Source organism: Felis catus, chromosome D3 (genome assembly GCF_018350175.1).
Source record: "Felis catus isolate Fca126 chromosome D3, F.catus_Fca126_mat1.0, whole genome shotgun sequence".
NCBI classification, from domain to species: Eukaryota; Metazoa; Chordata; class Mammalia; order Carnivora; family Felidae; genus Felis; species Felis catus.
The window spans coordinates 18,824,074-18,842,717 of NC_058379.1; the positions used below are offsets into that span (position 1 = coordinate 18,824,074).

Here is an 18,644-nt window from a genome sequence, read left to right on the forward strand (position 1 = left end):
AACTTTGACAGAGTATCTGGAAACATCACCTCATTGACGTGAACAGAATTACCACAAAGACACTATAGAGCCTGTTTATTGCATAACTAGCAGGCACAAATTCCAAAACGATTTTACAACGCTTACAGGGTTGTACAATAATTACAGGAATAGAATGTACAATAAACACAAAAAGTACAGAATAACGAGTGACATGGATAAAACACATCTGAACAAAAGGCATTTCGTTTTTCCTATGCAGCATTTTCTTTTGTAAAAAAAAAAAAAGGGTGCCTTTCACCGGGACAAGGAAAGAAGGAACATTCTATGATTGGGGAGCTCACAGCCGCTGTGGACAGACACATGCTAGCCTCACTCTTGGTTCCGCAGCATCAATCCCTGGAGGCATGGGGTAACAGCTCCCGAGGTGCGCGTCTACACTTCCAATTTTATGAAATGCCGCATTTGATCTTTGGGCCCAATTCCCTGTTCTTTGGCAAATAAGAACTATTTGCATTCTGAGGCAGAGGAGGACTTCAGCTAAAGGAGCTTCGGGGCGGAGCGGTCTCCTCTTCAGCAAGCGCCAGTTTCATAAAGTGCACCTCCGTCCTCTCGGCTCGGGCGGGAGGAAGATTTGAGAACTAAGAGTGACGAGTGACCTTAGAGAACGCAGACGTTAGTGCAAGGCTACGGGACACACGTGCAAAAGATGGTGAACAGCCGTTCAGACAACAGAACTGGGTCTCAGAAGAGGTGAGGAAGTGTTCAGGGCACCAAAGGGAGGCTGGCAGCCCCTCTGTCATGCACGTCACTCCACCTAGAACTTCCTTCGGGGCGTTGGCACTGTGGGTTGACAGAGCAAACGTCTGCGCCGCTCTTACAATCAGAGATGCTCTCTGGGTCCCACACTCTTGGACTTTGTCTAGGGGCACAGAGACAAGGTCCTCCATCACCAGTCCTTGAGTGTTCTAGTGAAGACGCCACCACACCCACCGCAGACAACTCATTATTTAGAAGCCCGCCCTCCCTGGGAGGCCAAGGCACCAGCCCAGGACTGCCATCGGGCTTCCCCGAGGCCCCTGCATGGGCCCAACATGAGGGCAGGTGTGTGCAAGAAAGAGAAGGGACAGCTAAGTATGTGCAGCATGCAGCAAAGGTTATCAGATGGGGCTCGAACTTAATTTAAGGTAGAAGGCATCCCCTCAGCATCCAACAGGAACATGGCACTTAGGATTGTGCAGAAAAGTGGATGAGTCTTTTGGAGGTGTGGACCCTTTCCCCGCGCTACTCAGTGTAGCAAAATCTGGCAAAAGCATCCACACGCTGGGCCTTAGTAAACCAAACACCATCACGGTGCTTCCTTCATGACAGCATACGGTCAAGCTATAAAGATGTTTGTGAATCAAACAGTTCTGTGAAAACACAGGCTTATTTAGCACGTATTTAGGCAACTGTGATTACTTTGACTTCTTCACGTGTATGAGCACTACGGGACAGAATACATGGGTAAGATGAGGACTCAAAGCAACTTAACACAGGGTAGGGGTGGCCACGTTACAGGTAAGGCTCGGAGGTAAACCAGGTGCGACCTCATACTGCAGCTGACAGGACCCCCGGGCAGAGGCTGTGAGCTGGCAGCCCAGAGGTCACAGTTCCCCCGCACGTGTGCTCTGAGAATGTTTAGTCACCAACATTTATAAACAGAGGAATGGCACAAATAATATCCATGTTTTGGGGGTCTCTTAAAAAATCAAAGCTCCGGCCAGCTCGGGCCCACTTTTCCACAAGGCAGCCTGGGTGAGGCCGGGGAGCTGCTGTCCCCATCAGGTGCACCGTTGCTCCCTGACTGTCCTCCGCCCCTGCTCTACACCTGGCTCACTTCATTCATCTCCATCAATGCTGCCTGGCCCCTCTGGTCTAGGTCAGGGTCTGAGCCACACCCACGCAACTGCCGCAATAAGCGGGGGCAGGAACATGCTTTAGCATTCAGAACAAGAAAGGTCTTTTCTTCAGTAGCTTAAAAACCAACGTCAGTATGTTCCAGAACTTAAACCTGTGCTTTTGTAGCTTTGGGATAGCCGGTGGTCAGCTAGAGCACACTCTCTAAGGAATTCATGAAAGAGGATGTCTCATTTTTAAGTACCAGAGAGACAATGGAGGAGAAACAAACTCAGATGACCGCAGACACCTTACCTTACGAGAAGTCCTTAAAGGTGATGAGATTTACCAAACAGGCCACGTGACGAAGCTTTCGTGGTTAAAGGAGTAATCGAGTTCTGGGGAAGAGATATGTTACCACGTCAGGGAGCGGCTAATTTCTCTTCCCATGGTTTATGGCAGTGGTATCTGAATGGGGTGGCACAGAGTAAGTTATGGCTTGTGGGACGTGGCTCCTCCTTGCCGCACGTCTGGAATGACACATCTGGTTTCCTGTGAGAAGGCAGAACCCTGAACCACGCGTGATGATGTGGCAGCACTCCCACCTGGACTGGGCCACAGGACACGTGACGTGGGGGATGAGTACTTATCTGGCACCACGGAGACTTCAGGATGATAGCAAAATAGAGACAGAAGATCAAGACAGAAACATCAAATAAAAGAACGTCTACCAAGACAGAATAGGTAAAACAAATGGAGCAGTCCATTGTTTCCAAGTGAGACTGTTACGCTACTTTTAGAGAGTGGCAAAGTCCTTTCTCTATATCCATGTTTGGAAACACCCTAAACTTAAAGATTCCTGCACTAGGGTGGAAAAACTCGCTTATTGCACAATGCTTGGTAGGGAACAGATGAGGTGGAATTTTTTTTTTTTTTAACCCAATTCTCTCCAGAAAATGTTTCACTAAAAATCTCATTTATAGTTTTAACCCTAGACGGGCAGTTTTAAAGGGATGGAAAAGTTCTAACAAACTTGAAACGATGAAGCTATGCTTTTGACTGACTATGACCATCAACTCAACAACAGTCACGGACAGCACAACAGAACACTGGAGAGGAAACTGGCAGACAGGCACAAAATAAGGCAAGTGGGTTAAATTAATAGTCAAAAATTTTGTTAGAAAACATGCAAAAATAATACTGAGTTTCTTAAAAACAGTTTTAAACTTTCATTCATTGAATGTCTGTTTCTGTAAAAACTGCCAGAATTCCACGTCTGCATCTGAAACTGGACTTTTAAAAAGCCTAGAAAATAGGAGGGCTGGCGCCGAGCTGCTCAGTTGTTGTTCTCTTTGGTGGTGATGGTGACCAGCTGCTTGGCGGCCTTGGCAATGTCGTACGCGCACTGGATGACCTGCTGTGTGACCAGCTGGATGTCCGTGGGCGGGCCGGCGTCCCCCGGGAGGGTCTTCTTGCACTCTGACTGAAGTCGGTAGGCGCTGGACGTCAGCAAGCGCAGGGAAGTCCTCACCGTGTCAGACTTGGGTTTCTAAACGGAAGAACACAGTCATCTGCCGTGAACTGCAGGCTGGACGCCCAAGAGCGGGGACGAACCTTCTTGTGAAGACAGCTCAAGCTGTTCCACGGCAAACGGCGGTTCTGTCACGCCCTTCCCCAGAGGCAGCGCACGGGACACAGCAAGCTGCCCGGCCCACAGCGTGCGAGATGCCCACGTGCTTGCACTCAAAGGTCAAAGTGCATGCAGTGTCAATTTAGTAGGATATCCTATTCGGAGGTGGTTTTTGACAATGTTAATCCACTTGGATGAAATATTCCAGACACCATTTTAACCTATTAGTGCTTTGCCTTTAGCACGGTGCTCACACATTCTTATTAAAACCAAGATCCGTGTAGGACAAAATTATTCCCATGTTTGCATATTTAAAACGTATGCTACAAAGAGGTTAATATAAAAGGTCCTGAGAAAATTTCTTTCAGTTCATTTAAGAGGGTCTGAACCGACTGGGGTGCCTGGGTGGCTCAGTCGGTTAAGCATCCAGCTCTTGATTTCGGTTCGGTTCATGATCTCGTGGTTCAGGAGATTGAGCCCCACGTCAGGCTCTGCAATGACAGCGCAGAGCCTGCCTGGGATTCTCTCTCTCCCTCCCTCTGTCCCTCCCCTGCTCGCCCACTCTCTCTCTCTCTCAAAATAAATAAACATGAAAAGAAAAAGGGATCTGAACCAAGTAGGAAGTGACTTACTTTGGGGAATAATGCTGCCATTTCAGTAACAGCTACGTGTATCCTCTCTGAGCAGGGAATATAACTGCAAGAATATTGAAGAGGTTATTCAAAGACAGAAGAAATAACGCAGAGACAGAGAGTACCAGGGGGCTAGAATGGGTTCCCTTTATATGTCCCCCACGAAGGGGCTGAGGCTGCAGACAGCCCACCGTGGATGTCACCCCAAAAGAAGCAGGGTCCACACCCTTTCTCCAAAGTTCATTCATTCTGATAAAAAGTCTCCACACATGGGACATAGGTGACATACACGACTAGTTAGGGGAAGCCACAGAACAGTCTATAAAGATATTCACACTTCCTCCAGTAGGTCATTTGTTTTTCAGGTGCTTCATCTCCCTAATTTCTTGAAAGACAAACAAGGATTCCCATGCACAGGCCACAGAACTTAAAAATAAAAGACTGGAAAACATTTCTTAAAATTACAACTGGAGCTTGGGGCACCTGGATGGCTCAATTGGTGTCCAACTTTGGCTCAGGTCATGATTTCACGGTTTATGGGTTCGAGCCCTGTGTTGGGCTCTGTGCTGACAGCTGGGAGCCTGGAGCCTGCTTCGGATTCTGTGTCTCCCTCTCTCTCTGCTCCTCCCCCATACATGCTCTGTCTCTCTCTGCCTCTCAAAAATAAAGAGAACTAATTTAAAAAAAAATTTTTTTTTTTTAAATTACAGCCAGAGCCTATACCTCAACACCCACATGTTGGTTAAAACTGAAGGACACTTGTAAATTCCTTCTATTCAAATGCATCTCAACCATTAGGGAATTGAAAGCTTTACTTTGGGTAAAGAGAAAACACTGAGTCAGCTCTTATACTGGATCAGACACTTACCTACTTTCTCATGAAGCTGCCATGACTGTTTGTAACAGGCAGCCATGAACACAGCCGGCACTCTCTCTGCTCGCTTCACGAGCTCTAAGAAGACAAAGCGCATTGGCTCTGCCTGTCCTCATCCTTTCCACCAGGCCGCCTGGCCTCCTAGGGACCCCCTAGATGACAGTCTGAGAGCTGAGGCTTCAGGAACACTGATGCAGTACCAACTCTGTTCTCAGCACTTCGTGGAGACTCATGTGCTCCTCCCAATGGCCCTATGAGGCTGGTATTATTAACACACCCATTTTTCAAATGAGCAAACTGAGGCCTGGAGAAGGAGAGAACTTGCCCAAGGTCCCACCACTGGTGAGAGAGAGCTGAGCTCAAACCCGGCTGTCCAGCACCTGGGCCTGGGCCTCTCACTGACACATCACAGTCCTCTCTTGGGATCAGAGACACAACAGATTTACGTCTTTCTTTATAGCAAGCCTCTTTCCACTCGTGACTAGTGATTCTGACTTCTCATGTGATGGGAACTGGAAGAATGGAGACTTCGGTTTCATTCAGGATTCTTATTCTTGATATTGTAATATGCGACATATGAGGCTAGTTTCCTGCGCCTTAAAAACGTTAGGCTTCTGCCCTGAGTAGTATGTTTTACAAACTACTACTGCAGAGAAAAGACAGACTGAAGATGAGACTGAGCAACAGTTCTGAGACAGCACACTGCCACCCAGGCTTGGGTTTTGTTTCTGGGAGAGCTGACCCACAGAGCCCAAAAGGGAAATGCAATATGGGAAAAACTCTTTGGTAGCCTGTTGGTGGCATGTTAGGAAATACAGTGCAAATATTCAGGTTTGGCCTTCCACAAGCACCCATGTGGCTGTTTAAAAATTTCCCTTCCAAGATGGAACCAAATCCTGTTCAGCATCCAGCCTAACAACTAACATTCTTTCCCCATTTTTTAAGTCATGAAGTTAGCTTCTGCTTAAAGACTGTCATAAGCACCTCTGTACTTCATCTTTGTAAGAAATCTAGTCTCAAAACTATTTTAATTAAGACTGGGGCATCTGGGTGGCTCAGTCGGTTGAGAATCCAACTTCGGCTCAGGTCATGATCTCGAGGTCAGTTGAGTTTGAGCCCCGTGTCAGGCTCTATGCTGACAGCTCGAAGCCTGGAGCCTGCTATGGATTCTGTCTCCCTCTTTCTCTGCCCCTCCCCAGCTCACACTCTGTTCTCTCTGTCTCTCAAAAACAAATAAACGTTTTAAAAAATTGAAAAAAAAAAAAACAACTGTTTTAACTAAGACTGGCTATGTTTTAGTTAAACCATTACATTTCCAGAAAGTGGTTTATATTATCCCAAAATACTTTCAAATGGGAAATCCTGACTTTTACCTTTGCAAGCAATTAGAACCACACACCACATCGTAACAAAATGGCCCACACAGAGGGGTTATTTCACTTGTAAATGTGAAGGGGCAACGACCCATCTGGTCACACAAATGCTCAGAAAAAGACCCTCTTATAGCAGCCACTGATTCAGGCCTAAATGTTACTTAAACCAACATGCCCATTACATTAACACTGGTTAACATCTTCATTTTGACTCCAAAATAGAATTCAACCTTCCCCTTGCTGCACAGAAGCAGGGACGCCTTGCTTTTCCTAAGGATACCTCCCCAAAACTCACTCAGTATGAAATACTTTAGGATGTCCTCAATGAACCACAAAAGCAAGCATGCACAGAGTAAGGAGAAAGTTCATGTTCACAACTTCCAGCTCTTATCTTTCCTCAAAGAAGGCTTGTGTGCATACTGTGAGGTCTAATAGTGTGTGCATGTGTGTGTGTGCGAAAGAGACAGAGACGGACCAGGAGTGGGGCTGTAAGCTCAGGGTGGACACCAGACTCAGAGAAAGCTGTGGGCAGCTTGCTAGGCTCAAGGGACAGGGGCAAAGCCTGAGTGTGCCCGCATGGGCTGCTGGTCTACTCAGAGCACAGGTGACAGATAAACAAGAGGAGAAAATAGGAGGAAAAGGCATAGGTTTAATCAGTACAACTCAGAGTTATAAATGAAAGTGTCTCGCACATGTTAAGTAACCACAGACTTCAGTAAAGCAGTGGGCAATTCGTAAAACATAAATTCTCTAGGTCAATTCTGATTTAAACTAAAAAGAGTGAACTAATGATTAAACTCTGCATCATCCTCTCAGGGTCTTAAAAAAATCAGATCTTCATGTTTTTGCATGGATTTATACATCTTAAAAAAAAAAAAGGTGTGGGGGGTGGAACTTCCCCAATTGTGCCAAGCACCGTATTTCTTTCGGTTGAGGACAGAAATGGCCTCCAGGCAGATGTTTCTTTTTTTGACAATGCAATGTAAACATATTTTTTTGTTTGTCTGAAATACAAGCATGGTACTTGTGAACTAAAGTAAATCTGTTGTCAACTGGTAAGCACCAGCAGCTTGTGGAGTGCGGGGGATGGGGAGGAGCAGTGTGTGATAAAGAGGCTGCCTGGGAAGGAGGGAGATAAACAGGCGCCTAATTCCCATGGACCTCTGAGGACCCTCCAGCAGTCCATCCAGGAGGACAAACGCTCATCCTTCACTGAACACAGACTGCTCCTTTCTCACCAAGTAGGAAACAGTGACATTAGGGAAAGTCAGAACTGCAGAGAAAAAAGGGAAAGGGGAGAGCAGGGCAGTCTAGCCTGGCGATACCGGGAATACAGAGAAGGCAAAAGATTCTGGCCCATCTTTATGTGGAAGGAGAGAACAGAGAGGACCAAGAAGGAGCAGTACCGTGTCCCCTGAACAACTTCTGTTACTGCACTGCACGCAAAGGAGCTCTTCACCCGAGCACTAAACTTTACTGACCTACGGAAAACAGTGAGATCGTTCTGGGGTTTCGACGGACCTCTGCTGCTTTCTTAAACCCAACGGGAGGATGTTAAATGCTTCATGAGTGTGTCCAGATGCGGCTGGCCATGTGAAACTAGGACACTGCTCAGGACAGTTAACGACCCACCACTAGTTCTCAGAGAACCCGTGCTCAGGGAACAAAAAGATGAGCTGGAACAAGAGCCAGTCCCTTCTCCACCGGAAGAAATAACTTTGCAGGATATGGTTCTGCTCAGAGTAAGATGAATCTCATTTCAGGAGCGCAGGTGACGATTAGGTCAATTGTTATTTGTAAACCACTTGTTTCTTAGATGTTTATGCACGCGTACACGCATGAACACACATACACGCACACGAGGGAGGCCTAAGAAATCAAGTTCATGCCAAGATACCTTTTATGCCAGGGGCGCCTGGGTGGCTCAGTCGGTTAAGTGTCTGGCTTCGGCTTAGGTCACGATCTCACGGTTTGTGAGTTCAAGCCCCACGTCGGGCTCTGTGCTGGCAGCTCAGAGCCTGGAACCTGCTTCAGCTTCTGTCTCCCTCTCTCTCTGCCCCTCCCCCACTCATGCTCTTTCTCTCTCTCTCTCAAAAATAAACACTAAGAAAAAAAAAAAAGATACCTTTTATGCCAGCCAACTCAACTCTAGCAAGGGCACACACAGGGAGCACAGTGGCTGGAAGAATCAACGGCAAGCCCTAAGGAGCAGCTTCTTGCCCCTCACCATCCAGCACCAGCAATATCACTACCCCAACCATGCTGCAATTTTACTTCTAGAGGCATCTGCTTCCAGAGCCCTTCATAAGAATGCAGAAAATTGAAAACATCATGTTAAAAAAAACTCACCACCCAAATCTACAAATCTGTTCTTAAGCCTGTTGTGTAAACCTGAATTTTCAAAAAATCTTAAAAAAAAAAAAAAAAAAAATCAGTATATCGGGAAAAAAAAAAAAAAAAAAAATCCCTGTTCCTAATGGAGCAGCCTCTCTTGCAAAGCATGTCCATTTTTCCGGGCAGGATTTTCAAACCTCCTTACCTGTCGTGTTTATTTTCTTGAGCTGCTCGTAGGAGCTCCTGTATGTTTTTGGTGATCTGTTCAGTTTTCCGGATGACGTCTTCTGTGCTGGGGAGGATGGGGCTTGGGGCTGCGTGGGGTTCTGCCGTATCTGGTACTGAGCCATCGCCTTGCCACACCACACTCCTCTGCCTTCCTTTTCTGCCTGACCTGCCAACATTAAAGAAGTGGCCTGCTGTGACAGGTGCTCATGAGCTGCTGCTCTGCTTCTAGGAGCCACTGCATGTGCATCTGCTGCTGCATGAGCTGGCTGCTCTTGTGTCTTGTGGTTTCCTTTATCCTGTCTTGCAGGGGACTCACAGTGAGGCTGTGTCAACAACAGGCGGCCACAGCTCACGGGGCGGCTGTTTCATTCTACCACGGGGCTGGAAATTATGACTCCCGGAGAAAGGGTAAAGATGGCAGCAGGGAGGAGGTGCTGTCATTAAGCCATCCCTAATCCAGCTCATCCCTTGGGGTATAAGCATAGAATGCGACCTGATGTTGACTTAAGATACCGATTTTAAGCACACTATAGACACTCAGAGATGGTCTGTGACAGGCCGGTAAAAGAACAGGCCCCTGGGGTAAATATGGAATAAGAGGTTGGACTATGAACTTATGCGTCCATATTTCATGACCTTATGGGTCTGAACATAGAGTGGAGACACGTGGGGGATGAATTGCATCCCCTAAGCATGGCCACTAGGTCTCAGGTTTGAGAGCCCGCCCCAGGGCAGTCCTCCCACACAGTACCCTGTGTCGTCCGGGTCTGTGTCATTGGGGGTGTTGTCATAGTCACTTTCAGGCGTGCTGTTCTGCTTCTCCAGCCTGGATGCCTGAGAGAGAAAAAGGCAACACCCGTTAGTTTTGAGCACAAGACATCTGGGAGCCTTGCCTAGGAATCATTACCTGTTAGGCCACGGGGCCTTTGTGGCCCAGATCTCACTTGGGCCAGGAGCCAACCCTTTATTGAAAATTTAGTAAAAGATGAATAGTAGACCCAGAAATGGTTTCTCTTTTTCTTGGCACCATTTTCTTCTTAGCTCAGTGGCAACTCCATAAACAGATCCTTGGTATAAACTAACACAGACATGCAAGGCAACACCCATGTTTGGTTCTCTAAGGAATATGGAGTTTAACTATAATATAATGCACAGGCCAGCGCTTACATATCCAGAGACCGCCAGCACTGGAAGCCAGCTGTAGATTATCTACTCTAATACCAGATGAGAAAATGAAGGGCCAAAGAGCTGGGGGACAAAGCCAGTGCCACAGAGTCAGCAGAAACCCAGCAGCGAGAACCTAGGTCCTGTCTCCTACCACCTCCACTATTCCATGCCTTGCGCCCTGACGACTGTCACCATTCCAAACATTTAGGGCTCTCTAAGAACTGCCCTCAGACACAGTTTATACGAGCCACACAAGAAAACCAGCACTATTAACTTACTGCTGCATGTCGTTTGTGAACCAAAATGGGTTAACCCGGCACGACACTTGGTCTCCAACCACTTTTATGTTTCCCAAAAAAATCTATCTCTTAGAATATAAATATCTGATGCAAATGTGGAGATCAAAAAATGGTGCACAGATTCAAAAGAGGGATCCTAAAAATGTTTTGGGCAAATGGCAGCATGGCAAAGTACAGGGCCTTCCAGGGTGACAGAATTTGAAGGGGAACACATTTCTCTGAAGGAGACTATGTTAGTTCTGGAGTGTTTAATAAACATAATTTCCCCTCAGTATTTATTTTATCCATAGTGCTTGAGAATTTCTTCATCTAGAACAGGTGTCAGTGGAAGCTGATTCAAAACCTAACCTGATTACCTTGCAAAATACAAATATGAGCAATTTCCATCTTTATACCTGAATTTAATCCAAGTTAATCATGTGACTAAGGAATTTTATCAATGATGCAATAAAATGTGGCTAAAGATACAGCTGTAAACTAAGACCCTTGTTTAAACCTATGGAGACCTTGTAGCTTCATCCCAAAAAAAATGGCTACCACAGAATTGGCCAGTTTTAAGAGTCTATATAAGGTCCAATTATTTGCTCCTTGCTGGTAATGCTGCTTGGCCCTCTGAAGGCCGGATGCAGACAGGCAAGACCGTGAAGAAAGACTCCTTATTCACACCACATTTTGCTTTACTCTCCCCATAGCCTCTTTCTCCTCCCAGGGCAAGGGCTCCTTTCTTCTGTGGGCTGAGGTTTTCCCACTTTTCTGAGGGCTCTATTTGGTCCTAGCCACTCTAAGATAAGATACTTGCTAGGCTCCTAAAATTCAACGTGAACTCATACTTCTCCCACTCAAACGCATCTGGCAAATGATTTAAAATACTGGCTTGGTGCCATAGGAGAGTCTGTAAAGCTGAGTTCTATAAAATCTACAACCTTCCAGATCCCTGTGTTTACTACCAGTAAGCAGTTCTACTTCAACCGCTGCCTTATTCTGACCTGGCCTTATGAATCTATCAGTGAGTTACTGACCACTACAAGTGTAGCTGGAAGACCAAAGCTAGGCACTGTACCTAGTGCAGGGAATGGGGACAGCTGGCTCTTCCAGAGGTGATCTAAAAAAAGCTCCCCCAAAACAAACAAAAATACCCCATCTTACCTTTCACAGGGAATGCTTAATCTTTAAATTTCTTTTCCTTTAGTTTTTATATATGCACATACAAGGATGAGTGTATGTGTGTGCGTGAGTGTGTCCGTACACACACACATGCACACACATACATAAATGAAATGTAAAAAACTTGCACTTAAATAATTATTCTAGAAAATTCATCCAGAGCTGCTCCAGTGGAAATATCTAGAAAACAGAATTAAACCCAGAGAATCTCACATTTTTATAATCAATCTTTTTGCTTTCCTTGAGGTAAATGTGATAATTACAAATCAAATGCATTACCCCACGATTAACAAAAGCACCAGGTCTCATTTAAACATTTTAGAAGAGTAACAACTCATATATCTAATAAAAGTACTCAGGAAACGTTCCTCAAGCACAGAAAACAACATATGGCAGTAACCATCCAGGAAATCAGTTACTTACGGATTCAGTCTTTCATCGTTGTCAAACAAAAGCACAGGACAGGATTTCAAATTAGCCAGCATTTAATTTTATGAAAATTACTGTACACATGCAGAGCTAAGATCAAGACCTATTAGTTCAAAGTGCTGCTCTCTCAAAGATGTTAGTAGAAAAGTTACCTTCTAGCTGGTGCTGGTTCAGTTTACTGAACAGATGTGCAGTTGTCTCTGAATACAGACATGCCATAAATACCTAAACTCATAAAGAAGCAGTCAGGAATAATCAAGATTATCAGTTTCAATGATGTAACTGTTAATCTTGTATAAAACACTGTCTCAGCAAGCAGTCCTTGCAAGGATTCTCAAAACTACCAAAGACGACAGACTTTTTAAAAGACAAATCTCCCAGTGGGCAAAAGAGGTCTACTTGACTCTTATTAACAAAATTTCAAAGGAGAGGTTTCATTTCTATTTAACTGTCCCTTAGTTTAACCGAAAAAAACCATAATAAAAACATCGCAGTTCAGAACTGCCAAGACTCAGTATTGTACATCAAGAATGCTTTTCAACCGACTACCTCCAAGTGCGGAAGAGAGCCCCAAAGGGCCCCGATGAGCCATATGGCACCTGCAGTGGGAAAGAACCACTCTGTCATTCCTACTGATGTGGAGGGAATGGAAAAAGGCCCAGTGCAAACCCCACCCTATCTGTGAGGGTAGCTCCTCACGCACAGCCACCTTCCCTCCTCTAGGATTGGTTACACTATCCTTCTATTAAAGAAAGAGTGAGCCATGACCTGAACTCAGGCCATCAAAACATATGCTCTCTCCACCATGATCCCAGCTTACCATCATGCACTCTGTGCAGGAAAGGGATTTTTTTTTAAGTTTTTTTTTTTCTTTTAAATTTAAGTAGTCTCTACACCCAACGTGGGGCTCAAATTCAGGACTCTTGAGATCAAGAGTCCCACGCTTTTCCAACTGAACCAGTCAGGTGGCCCAGGAAAGGATTTTTTAAACTGACGGTGCCTTTGGGAGCAGGGAGTCCCTAGGACCCTTTGACTTACCAAGAGGCTGGGTGTGGAGGAGGTGCTTAATAGACACTGCTGTCTGCCTACTCTAAAAGAGCTTACCTGAATCATGTGTGGTTACTGAGAATGTAAATTACACATCAGCAAGCTGGCCTTGACCAACTCATCAAGTGAACAGCTTCATACTAACAGCCGCCTACACCTCAAATGCTGCCACATGTTGCAATCCTGATGTAGGACACAGGGACTGCAACACCTGGGTACATCAGGTATGGCATTCACATAAAAAATGCAACAGGTTAAAAAAAAAAAAAAACAAAAACCATGATGATGTCTTAGTGTTTCAGTTGGTCCAAATATCTGATAACTGTTGCTCTGGACAAATTTGACATGTTTGCCTTGCTACAATATTTAACCAGCAGCCAGCTAATTTTCTGAAGGTTTAAAAAGACCATGTGTTTCAAATAAATGTTATAGGGTGAACTGCAAACACTGTTAAATATTAAGGGAAACTGAGCAACGTTGGGTTAGACCAAAGGGAGACCGCTTCGGACAGACATGCGCGTGTGCGTGTGCCTGCGCGCCACTGTGCTGAGACACCAGGGTGAGCACTGCCTCATGCAGGACAGAAGGGCAGTTAGTGGAGGGACAGGAGGGCCAGGGGAAGCACAAAGCGCCCAGGAGCACTGCCCCTCCTCCAGAGAGCAGACAGGTCAGAGTGTACTTAACCCTTCGGGCGCTTTCATCCCTCGACCAGGAAAGTGTGGAGGGGAAGGAAGGCAGAGACGAAGAGGAGGTCACAAGCGCACTCCTCCCGATCTGGAAGGGGAAAAAGAAACACGCTCGGGGAAAATACAAAACAAACAAAAATCCCTACCACCTACCCTGGCTTCAGCCTGGGGTTTCCTGGTCAAAGAATCCTAAACAGCAACTCACTACGTGAGATCAGTGCTGAAATTTCTGTGACAGGCAGGCTGACTGCCATGTTAGCTGATGACAGGTCCCCAGAAATATTTACTCCTTTAGTGAGATACCTCCCAGAAATTACTCAGAATTTATAAAGCTACTTTTCCATAAGAGAAAAGAGAACACCTAGCATAATTTATGAATTTTGTCAACAGTTTTTTTTAATGGATAGCCTAAACAAGTATTTGTTTTTTAATCAGGACATACAGGAAATGAGAAACTATATAAATGGTTAAGTTGGTTTATGTTATAAATCTACTCTTCAATACAGATACAGAACTTTTGCAATAAAGTGACATCACATTCCAAGTGTTTCTAAAGTAAAAAAGTATACTATGAAAACTGACAAAGTGGCTTTTCCTAACTTTTGTTTTTAGCTAAACAAATATAAGATTCTTCCGTTAGTTCAATGGCATTTCTATGACACCAAATGTATCAAATCAATTGCCTTAGAATGTTTTGGTCCAAACAACTTAAAAACTTGAAATAAAGGAGACCTAATTACAATATAACATCACTGAAATTTTACCACACTAAAGCTTGACAAAATTAAACTAGGGTTTAATTTACTAGACCATATCCTTTACTCTGCATTTACTCTGAGAATTTTTAGAAAACTCCTATAAAATTTGAAGAAATAGTAACTTTCACATTCGAAACGATAAAGACTACTCTCTGAAAAAACAAGTTCCCAATGTCTATAGCGTCCTGTCAAAACATGGGTTTTTAAAAAATAATCCAAGACAGATGTAATATTTGAAAACCTCACAACACAATACTCATCCCACTGTAAAATAAGATTGTTAGCAGCCTGTTACGGAACACAATCTTTGGAATACAATCCTTGTAAAACCAGTGTAGAGTTTTTACATTTCATTTGTGTGAAATGACAAAGCCACATTTTCTCCACCAAGGGGACAAGGGGGTGCAGAAGTTAAGCAGGCAGGCTGACCACACGCGGAGAGGCTGCGGAGGCCCAGAGGCTTCCAGACCTGCCCACCGGCAGGAGCAGGGAAGCACCTTGAATTCTAAGGGCTCCATTTCATAAAGGGGCAAGTGCCTGTCTACCTCAAAGAAGACAGCACTTTTGCTGGTGACCTTCATAATTTGTTTTTGTTTTCAGAAGTGGGGAAGGAAGCTTGTTACAAAGAACGTTCCAGTACTGGCTGGCTGGGAAAGATATTATGGATATGAGGGAGAGCAGAGGGAGAGGAGCTGAACAAGAGCCAGAGTCCCAAACTTTGTTGGGAAACTTTCAGCCAACGGCCCTATCTGCTTGTGGGAATACAAGCATCTGTTGACATGTTAATACAGCAAACACAAGGATAACTCTCCTAGCCTAGTTTGGCAAAGCAGAGACACGGGGATGTGCTGGTTCAGAAGAGAGAAAGCAACGGTCAGGATGGACAGAGAGTGAACAGCAGAAGCGCCAGTGGTGTTACTTACGTGCGCGGGGAAAGGCTGGAGTCTCGTCCTGCTCTCTTCGGGGTGGTTCACTTCTCCCATTGGGAGATATGGTTTCTGACCTGATCCCGTCTCGTACATGGACATGGGCCTACTGCCCCGGGCAGACGGACGTCGCTTTAAGGAAGAGTGGTTGGAAGTGTCTGTGTACTCAGAACCAGTTTGCACCTGATATATATTGGTTGTGGCCTGTTTCCTGAGGTTCGAATTTTCACTCTGGAGTGTTTGAAGCTGAAAGAAATGTTTGGCAGTGGGACGGTGTTTTTCTACAGCAAGCAGAAAAAGCAAACACCAAGTAAACGCATACAACTACCAGCTTTAAACAGTAAGAACAGTAACGGCTAGCTGGGTCGAAAGTTACAGCAACTACAAACGAGAACTCTTTCTCCTAGAATGAGCGACACGCAATCAACTCACTTCATCACTTCGGCAAATTAAACAGCTTAGTTTCTCATTGTGGCAAAGTTGCAGTTTGGACTTGTTAAAAACGAAATGTCTAACTACTTAAAAACTGGTCATGGTGGGCCTGGGAAATGTTTGTGGGCAAGCTGTATTCTGGAGTGTTCTTAGGCTGTTTCAAGCAAGAGTTTGATTGAGATCATTAAGACGTCACTTAGGTAACTCGCTTTTCAAATGATTCCTGAGCGATTTGCAAATGCCAAAAATGCCAGCAGACACCATGGAAGCAGCACAGAGATAACCAGGGTTGCTTTGCAAAGCAAGAAAGACAGTGAAGTTCAGCTTATGAAAAATCAGATGAGCTACTGCTTCCCAAAAAGCCAACAAGGAAAATTAGGATCAATAAATTTTTATTGCAGAATACTCTTGATATTCCAAACAATTTAGCACTTTTAAAAAAGAGAGGGAACTGAATCACGGTACGTTTGCTATATTAACATATCACAAAGAAAACTGGAGGCCTATCGAACTACGTTAACATCTTCGTCTGAATGCTCCACGTAGCACGCGTGCTTCCCTCTGGTGATCGGTCATCTTTCCGCCAGGGCCGGGATACCTGGCTTCGCTCTCCTTTGGCTTTTGTCACTCAAAAACGCGACCATGGCAGTGTCAGCTTTAAACACTCTAATGTGCCTGGCACCACCCTACTTTAGTTAGAGGCTGTCACTTGGAGACCCTGATTGCTCTTTCCATTCCTCACATGCAGGCTGCTTCATGGTGTTTGATGAATTAGAGTTAGGGGGTCAGCAAGGAATCGTGTCACTCCTTAGCGTCTGGCATTTCAAACACAATTAACTGAGTCCAGTCCTGCACAGTGTCCTTCCTCTCTGGTGCTCCTTCATCTTCCATGACAATTTATAAGCTGGGGGTGGTGTAAGTTCAGCTGTCTACTCTTTGACAGAGACTGTAAACTCTGACCAAATTCCCCACCAGGGCCAAGGCTTAAGTCCGCAAGCAAATGTATTTGCACCAGAAGATCATTACTTTCTCAATAGCAAGCCCACTCAGGGTTAGGAGTTACTTTCAATTTTTATTTAGAAAGCACCGATCTGTGAAAAATACACCAATAGTGGCTGCTCCTCTTCATTAATTAGCATCTTTTCCAAGCAACTGTTAAATATGAAAGATCAGATACAAATCATGCTACTTTGTCAACTATAAATATACAAGAACGTTTACCTAACTTTGAAACAAAACCAACACATCTTTGCAAAATAAGCAAATTCTACATACTTTATAGTCATAGTGCCAAATTTTTGTGACAGTCTGACTTACTGCTTCTGCCACAGAAATCCCCTCATTTCTTGTTTTTTTTCTATATGTGATCCACTAAAGAATGGCAGACAGATTGCTTCTATACCACAAAGGCTTTCAGGGTATAACTTCTATCTGCGACTTGTTTTCCAAAGAAAGAACAGCTGCAAAGTGATAAGCAGCCACTGAAAATTCCTACATTCCAGGACAGAGGCAGGCATAAGGTGCCTGTCAAACTATTTATTAGAGAGCCCCCATCCTAAAGTGAAATGGACACAGTGCAGGGAGTGAGGAGAACAGACACATGCCTCTGGATGAGCAACTGGGGTGTCTGGTCATGTGTCTGTGTAAAAACCTTCCCTTAGGGTTTTTTAGACAAGGTTTTGAAACGTGAAACTTCATCTTAACGCTTTTCATGCCTCTAAAACATCCAGCGTGGATTTTACTTGAATGTGTTTTGATGAGCACAAGTTCCTTGTCTTGATTTCAAAAAATTTTAGTCCTCTGTATTTAGAGAGATGTTCTAGAATAAATTTGATTGATGCCAATCTTAATAAGAATCAGATCATACTTTTTGTTTGGAAGGAGTGTAACAGGTAATGAAAACTTACAGATAATTCAATAGTTCCAGAAATCAAGAGCATTTCTAAGAATTGAGGAGATAATCCATGAGCAATGGCAAATAATTTCACTCTGCATTTCTCAAGATTCAAGACATTTGTTTTCAAAGATACGAGGTTATCTCTGGTGACTTCTATAAATACTAAAAGAGCCTTTTAGAAAAAAAAATGAAAATGAAAAAAAGGTGATGCTTAGCAGACTGATTTATACTGGCAAAGTCGGCATGTTTCAGAAAGAGTCACCTCAACAAATTTATTAGTTCAGTTAATGGGACAAACTATAATTCATTAAATAGAAGATACTTCAGAAAAGACAGAGGAAGTGCAAGCCCTCTATGATTACACAGCAAAAGGGCTCTTGGTCTGCCTTGTTCATGGCTGCACACCAGCCCTAGACAGGGCCAGGCTGGCACAGAACAGGTGTTGGATAGAAATCTGGTTGATCTTGAGGCAGTATTGTAGGTTTGGAGCATTTTTCTAAAAAAAAAAAAAAGGTCTAGATCTCAACATCAAAAGAATTCTAGACCAAGCCCCAGGTGAGAGTGCACTGCGGTGCCTGTCCTTGACAGGCAGAGGGGACAGACTTTTTAGTTCTTTGGCCTTCCTTTAGGGAGCGTCACTGGAAAGGGCCCAGTCACAAAGGGAGCGAACCTTGTCCTCTGTTCTTGATAATGATTCTGAAACACTACTCTTCCAATGACAGAATTAAGGCACAGACACAAACTTTGTTTTGTTTCTGCTTAAGGGAAGCGTATAAAATCTCATCTTGTAGAGAATTGAATGATGGTAATAGCACCCACAAAGTCTTGGACAGAATTGAGAATTTTTAAAGCTTCCTTTTCTTAGCCTTCTCGTAAAGAGTTATGTCCATAACCCCCCTCTTAAGCATATT

The 18,644-nt window shown here is 44.5% G+C and overlaps 1 protein-coding gene across 18 annotated transcripts in view; it reads right to left on the reverse strand.

Annotated features, from left to right (window-relative positions):
* Window positions 1-60: 60 nt before the first annotated feature.
* Window positions 61-18,644, reverse strand: part of GIT2 (GIT ArfGAP 2) — a 52,381-nt gene continuing 33,797 nt past the window's right edge. For 7 of the 18 annotated variants that reach the window (XM_023241525.2, XM_023241527.2, XM_023241520.2 and 4 more), the window contains 6 exons: window positions 15,402-15,650; window positions 13,719-13,808; window positions 9,680-9,762; window positions 8,906-9,094; window positions 4,120-4,183; window positions 61-3,406 (listed from right to left, as the gene is read on the reverse strand). In XM_023241525.2, coding sequence (XP_023097293.1) covers window positions 3,194-3,406; window positions 4,120-4,183; window positions 8,906-9,094; window positions 9,680-9,762; window positions 13,719-13,808; window positions 15,402-15,650 — 888 coding nt within the window. In that variant the 3' untranslated portion in view covers window positions 61-3,193. Of the gene's footprint in view, window positions 3,407-4,119; window positions 4,184-8,905; window positions 9,095-9,679; window positions 9,763-13,718; window positions 13,809-15,401; window positions 15,651-16,211; window positions 16,989-18,644 lie in introns of those variants that run through there. The other 11 variants (XM_045042287.1, XM_045042285.1, XM_045042283.1 and 8 more) reach the window with 5 other exon arrangements.